At 40.4% G+C, this 7,365-nt stretch overlaps 1 protein-coding gene across 1 annotated transcript in view; it reads left to right on the forward strand.

The window, feature by feature from the left end:
* LOC116825031 (uncharacterized) overlaps positions 1–5,369 on the forward strand; it is a 43,623-nt gene extending 38,254 nt beyond the window's left edge. Inside the window, exons 19-23 of the mRNA XM_075073442.1 lie at positions 1,160–1,352; positions 1,589–1,728; positions 3,125–3,262; positions 4,131–4,351; positions 4,947–5,369. Of these exons, the coding sequence (XP_074929543.1) occupies positions 1,160–1,352; positions 1,589–1,728; positions 3,125–3,262; positions 4,131–4,351; positions 4,947–5,259 (1,005 nt within the window). The 3' untranslated portion in view covers positions 5,260–5,369. The remainder of the gene's footprint in view (positions 1–1,159; positions 1,353–1,588; positions 1,729–3,124; positions 3,263–4,130; positions 4,352–4,946) is intronic.
* Positions 5,370–7,365: the final 1,996 nt, after the last annotated feature.

Genomic DNA, 7,365 nt, shown 5'->3' on the forward strand with positions numbered 1-7,365 from the left:
CCGCCGTGGCCCGGCAGCCCAGGGCGCCCCCGGGGTCAGGGCGCACCTCCCACCCCCGGTCAGGGAGCCGCCCAGGGCTGGCGCTTTCCCTGGGGTGCCAGTACTGGGGGGGACGGCATTTTGCCGGGGGGGCAGCAGGCAGCTCCGGTGGAGCTGCTGCAGTCGTATCTACGGACGGTCTGCCGGTCCCACGGCTCCGGTGGACCTGCCGCAGGCATGCCTGCGGCAGCTCCGCCGGAGCCGCGAGACCCACGCGCGGGGCAGTGAAATGGCCCGGCACCTAGGACGCCAGAAACCCTAGCACCGGTCCTGGACTCACTCCTTAATTCTAGTATACTAGGCAGGGAAGGGAGAGCTCAGTGGTTTGAGCACTGCCTTTCTAAACACAGGCTTGTAAATTCAAACCTTGAGGGGACCACTTAGGGATCTGGGGTAGCACAATCAGTACTTGGTCCTGTTTAGTGAAGGCAGGGAGCTGAACTCAATGGCTTTTCAGGGTCCCTTCCAGCTCTATGGGATAGGTATATCTCCACAGATAGCTACTGTTAAGGTTTGTCTTTAATGAATCAGCCTTTTAAGGGCCAGGGAACATGGAGCCAACTTCTGGGCTCCTTAGGGCAAAACTCTCAGTGACAACAACAAATACAGGATCAGGACCACAATAAAAAAAGCAAACAGTGATAGTGTCTTTTAGACTGTAAGTTCTTCGGAGTAGGAATATTCTATATGCTCACAGTACCTAACACAGTAGTGTCCTCATCCTGATTGGGGCCTGTTGCTGCTACTAGTAAATAAATAAATAATTGATAATGATGTAAAAGTAGAGATGATTTATTAATTCATATGTCAGCAAACTCAAACTGCTGATGACTGCAGTTCCTGCCTCTTGAGACATGTGGTATCTATTAAGACTAATAATTTGTTGGGTTTAGAACAGATCATGTGAATGCTTTAGATTAGAATGTGTGGGCCAGATATTCAGCTGGTGTAAATCAGCATAACTTCTTTGACTTCAATGGACCTATGCTGATTTACACGAACTAAGGATCTGGTCCTGCATGTGATGATGCATCCTGTTGTTTAAATGAACAACAGTATAAAAATAGTAATATGTTATAGTCGGAGTAACCTGTTCACTCGGTTTCACTGTGTTTTGTAGCTTCTTTGTCAAGACTTGGGTTGGTCCAAAGAAGGAAATACCTGCCCTCTATTTCGAAGGCTGCAGCTGAAATATAATCTTGACAAATATTCCTCCAAAGGATCCACAGTGATTTCAGTTAAAAAATGTCATCCCAGGCTGAAGAATAAAGGCAGCTTGGATAAAAACTATAGCAACTCTGATGAGCCAGAAGGTCAGATAATTTTTTTAAAAGTATATGATAAACAGTTATTCAAGCAAAGAGCTGAATCAAATTTATTTGATGCATTCATGACAAAATCCTATTTCTAATTATGTACGTTGGCTCATATATTCTGACTTGCCTCGTCCCCTCCTATTACTATAGATCACTGGAGATAGAAAATTGAAAGACTACAAAATCTATTTCAGATCCTCTTTAAAAAGTAATAATAAATACTTTCATTTCAGCTTTCTTCCTAGAAACGGGTGAAATCTGGGAGTCTGAAGAACAGATAAACCTGGATTCATTCAATACCAATGTCTTCTTTGAAATTCTGCTCACGCAGTCACTGTCAGTCACAGCCAAACTGAGCCAATTTAAAGAAGAGGTAACTGGTTTAGTTGTTTTTTATCATACTCATGTATGTACGGAAGATCCTATCAACCATGTGCAGTATTATCTGTAGTATTACTGCTATGTAAGGCATGTACTTCATTCCAAATTCTTCTATACCATGAAGCCATTAATATGGATACATATCATTCATGCAAGCTGTATTTATGATGCATAGGCCAGTGTTTAGGACATTTGCCTAGAAGTCAGGTAATCTCCATTCTATTCCCAGTTGTGCTACTGAGGTGACATGTGATCTTGGACAAGTTACTTCACTTCTCTGCCTCAATTTCATTGATAAAAGGTGGGTAATGATTTCTTATCTTTCTTTGTAACAAGGGTTAAGAGACACAGATAAAATTTAGGAGAATTAAAATGATACACTGGTGTGGATGTGCAGCTAGTGTGGCCTTAACATCAAAATGACCCATATGCATTATGTTACTCCAATTATATACCAGTGTAATAGAGCTGAAATCAGTGGAGTTAATGAGATGAGGATTCAGGCTACTGATCCACAGCGTATGACAGCATGCAACTGTATGGATTAAGGACAGCAGGGGGAGCTAGTATTACAGTCTGTGTGTATTGCGTAGTATGAGAGAATTGTATAAAACAAATGTTTGCATGCTACTGTATCTGTAGATAGATTTTAATACACATGGTTCATTTTTATTTTAAGGCCACACTAGCTGTACTAAAGAGTAGGGAATACTAAATGTTTACTAAATAGTATAATATTTAGTAAAAAGATCTTGTGAGAAGAAAGGCACATAAAGAGGGTACACACTGAAAAACACTTGTTGCCCCAAATTACCTACATGCCTAAGACAGGCCCAAGAACTCCTTTGCTCTGACATCATTTCCTGAAGATGGTCCTGCCAGGACTGGCATCATAGTGTCAGCCACTCAGCATTTCTAATACTGCAACATCCATCCAAGGACAACTATTTCATGAAGATTGCTTTCAGGAATTTTATCCAAAGTATGGTGAGGTCCTGACTATTATTATTTATTTGTATTTAAGTAGCACGTAGGAGTCCCACTCATGCACCAGGATACCATTGTGCTAGACATTGAACAAACACAGAGCAAAAAGACAGCCCCTGCCCAAAACAGCTTACAATCTCCCAAAACCAGGTAGCGAAATTATTGCCTTAGTGTACAATTATTGTGGCGAGGGTTTTGTATAGGCAGCAAGGATTTCCAATCAAGGTGAAGTCATCTAGTGTTGGTATTTTTAAAGAAAAATCAGATGCCAGTATGGAATATAATCATTCAAAGATGTATTTGTTTTGTGCTATATATTCAGTGGCCTTTGGGCATTGAGAAGGGTCCAGAACAACAGCTACACTCTCATTTGTTTATTTTTCATCTTGTTTTCTTCTCAGGTGAAAATCTTGTATCACAAACTTATGACCGAAATAGCTTCACTCAGAGAGCTTTGGATAATGAGGCTGTGTATCTCAGAGAAGGCAGAATCTTATGACAGCATAATGACGCGGAACTATATGAAAGCAAAATATCAGGTAGAGCTCAGTTTTTCTTAGATTTGTTTATACATAGACATAGAAACTGAAAACCTCAACTTGGCTACATGTATTTTCATAATATCAGACACAGTCATATGGATTCTTTCATGTCTGTTGTTGTGTAAAGGCATCATATTTTCATAAGCTACCATGCAAATAATATTGCTTCAAAGTATGTGACTGATATACTAGAACATTTGAAATCTCTAAAATTGTTGGAACAATTCAATGTTAATACAGAGACATATTTCTGAAGGTTACTCACTTTTCTGGCGTGTGCTGTTTTTTTCACTTAGTGTTTGACGCTACTCTCTCCCTACTTGTGGAAGACCATGTCTTCTCCCTTGCAGTGACCAGGGTTTCAGTTTTGGAAATGTCATCCATGTGTGTATGTGTGTGTGTGTATGTATGTATATTTTGTTGCAGCTTTTTTTTCCATCTTGCTCACAGATAGTGTGTTTGGCTGTATTCTTCTGAAAAACCTGTGAAGGAAATGTAATGATTTTGCAGTTTATAAATAGAAACACCCATACTCACACACACACACACACAGATATGTACAAACATATAGTTCAAAGATACAGAAGCAAAATTAACTTGATCCCTTAAATTCTAGCTGGCAGATATGGATCAATATTTTGAATCACAAGACCATTCAAGTGAGGACACATGAAAGGCACTTATCCTCTAGATAATTATTACCCAACCTACTGGAGCTATTAGCCTTTGAATGCCCAAGTAGGGGAAGATACCTTCAAATTGACCCTTTTTCCTCCAGTTGTTACCTTTTTAGTAAAGTACAGAGCAGCTGCAGTCTCAATTCATGTCTTGAGAAACAGGTGTCTGCATTTTATATTACAATTAGGCAGAAGAGGAGATGCTACACAGAAAGCAGCTGGCTGCTGAATATGATGAGATTGTGAATAAACAACTTCACTTATTACACCATGATTTGAAATGCCAAGAAGAGCATTGTGTCTTGTTCACATCTGGCCTGAGAGAGGCAGAGAGATTGGTGGAAGTACTGACAGAGAAGATGGCTTGTGGAGGGAACAGAGCCATGTGGTCTAAACCAGACTACCAATGGTAAGTAATTTGCTTTAGAACTCTGCATTAAAGTGTTGTAGTTTTTAGACAGACAAAGCAGTTGTATAGTACTGAGTCAGTGGGTTGGTTTGTAACCTGCACCATCATGGGTCTGGAAGTGTTGTTACCACAAGGTTATTGAAATCATGTTCATGGGAAGCAGGGCTAGGAAAACTCAAGGAAAAGGAGAGCTGAGGATATTCAGAAGAGCCCAGATAGACCTTAAGGTCAAAAGTTATTTTGGTTCCTTTTCATGCTTTCTAATGAATTGTTCCCATTTGCCACATCACCTCAGCTTCCAAAGAACTCTCCTGTCAGGCCAGCCATCCCAGAACACCAGGTAACAATGGTCTGAGTAGCCTGATCCCTGTGTCAGAATCAGCATGGGAGTATTAATGAAATGATTTCAAAAGCAAGGAAGATAAAAAGCATATGTTTCCTCAGTCCTTAAAATCCTTTTTGTGATGGTGCTGATGTTCAGAGATGGATTATGTGCCTACTGCAGGATTTTCCCGAAACTGATGCCGTTCTGCCTTGAAACAGTTTTACCTTATAGTCAGATTACTGACATCCATCTTTATCTTGTGAGTTTCAGGTTGTTATCCCAGATAGACGCTGCAAGCAACAGAATGTCAAGTGCAGTAATAAAGGAGAGTCACAGACTCAAGGCGTGGGGTGTGCTGGGAGATGGAACAGGAGCTCACCTCATGAACAAAGATAAAACCAGGCTCCTCACCAAGGAGGAGCTACTGGGTAACTACAAACTCTGGCAACTAGTTAGTGTATGTTCAAAGAGAGCTATTATCACTTTAACTGTGCAAATATGCAGATGTAACCCACTGGTTCAGTGCCCTCTTCTAGTGCTGGTCCATATAATAGGACAACAGCCTACCACTGCTGCTGGCTAATGCAGTTGCTCAGGTAGCAAAAAAGAGGATTTGTTGTGTTGTTATGCAAGCATGACCATCTATGGAATTTCTTCAGATAAACATTTATGATAACTGCCACATTTTCATTGCTCTTCCTTAGGCTTTTGATAAACACACTGCTAGGTGTCTGTGTATAACTGTATGTCCTTTGTTTGTGATTCTATATCAATGGAGAGGGAAAGGAACTATTTTGTAGCTGAGCTGAGTTAATTTGTTCCTGTTTGAATGTTTGTTTGTTTTTAATGTTGCTGGGTGTGTTTCGTTGTTGAAAATTAATTAAATATTCTGATGCCTAGAGATCTAGTATAGGCATTTTTTTGCTATTATTTAAATCTTCTGAAATAAAATTAAAACATAAAATCTACCTTGGACATTTCCATGTATACTGCAGATTAGGACAACATGAATCTGTGTGCTGAAATCTGAGATTGTTAGCCACGCTCATATGGTTGCATAAGTCCCCTTAGCCTCATGGGAGTCATGCATAGGTATTGAGGGGAAGAAAAGAATGAGGACTGGGAACACTGTAACTCTCTTCCCATACAGAACATTTGCTAAAGTAGATAGGATGATCTGTCTGTAAGTTTTTACTCTCCTTCCTGACTCTCTTACCTACATGTGATCTCTGATCACAGACAAACTATCACAAAGAAATAGCCATAGATTTCTGACTGAACCTAAGATTGGAATCCAACCGTAGACATACAGATTTGGAATTTCAGAAACCTAGGGTTTAATGGAGGATCTGATGGTGTTTTTCATTTGCTTTTCTCATCTGTCACTTATTGCTCTCAGACTCGGATGGCTGTGTGAGGGCACCTGACACCATCTACATGGATCCTATAACTGGACTCTTAACTCCCAACCCAGACTGTGTCACGCTGTTGGTCAATCACTGCCCCATGCCCGTGTCTAGGGATCAGTTCCTGCACCCTGAAACTGGAAAAGTGCTCCCCGTAGCTGGTAATGTTGGATATGATCCAGTCAGCTCTAAACTGATCTCTGCTGTTGACTCTGCTTCAGGTACGGGACACATGGGGATAATTAATATATCCACTTGCCTACATGGGGAATGCATCTGTGGTAGCGATTTTAGTAAAGCCTAATATACTTACCCATATTTTTCTTATGAAAAAAACCTTACATGCAGATTGACCTATGACCACCTCATTGCCTGCTTGGCACTAGGAGACTTTGTTCACCTTGAATTGGATCTTGCCATGGACAGGATTTACTGAGCCTGCCAGGCTTATATAGAGCAAAATGTTTAAATATTTCCTGTTTCTGATTATTTTTTTTCTCCTTTTTGTTCATTAAATTGTACAAAATATTATATGCTAAAGAACTTCTCATGTTAAGTAAGTGTAAAAGCAGGAATTAAGTTGGAAAAGTATGTCAACCACAGAAAGGGAATTCACTCTCTTCACTTCATTCTTCATGTGAAGAACAAGAAAGTTTATAAAAATAATCATCCTTTAAAATCCCCAATATGCCTCTGTTCCCAGCTCTAATGCAGAAAATTGTATTAGTGTGGGAATTAATTCCCTTATCCATTGAAGAGTAAAATAGTTTGTAACTGTCAAATCTCTTCTGTTTCAATATTTAGGTGAGCTTTGTAAGTCTGAAGTACCCATATTCCCCTATGTTCCGTATCCTATCTCTCCAAGGACTGGCTTACCAGTGAAGACTAATCTTCCTAGCTTACAACCTGACAGAGTGTTTAAACTGGGAGGACTGATGCTAGATCCAGCTACAGAAATAGAAGTCCCAGTGCTAGGAGTTACAATCCATCCCCAAACAGGACAAAAACTGTCTTTGGGTGGGACGTACATGAATCCCCTTACAGGAACAGTGACACCTCTTGAAATTGGAGGACCTATGATTGAACCAGAGGGAGGAAAGATTGTCCCAATACTTGGAGTCAGTTTGGATAATAACACAGGTAAATGATATTCATGTTTCTTGGGATGGAATTCCAAAGTGAGGTTGTTTCTTCCTTCCCTTCATCCCCTCTCACACCTCTCCCATAGCTAGTCAGTGGGTAGATGTTTGCTATAACCTTATTGAGGAAGACCATCTAAAAGG

This window comes from Chelonoidis abingdonii, chromosome 18 (genome assembly GCF_003597395.2).
Source record: "Chelonoidis abingdonii isolate Lonesome George chromosome 18, CheloAbing_2.0, whole genome shotgun sequence".
NCBI classification, from domain to species: Eukaryota; Metazoa; Chordata; order Testudines; family Testudinidae; genus Chelonoidis; species Chelonoidis abingdonii.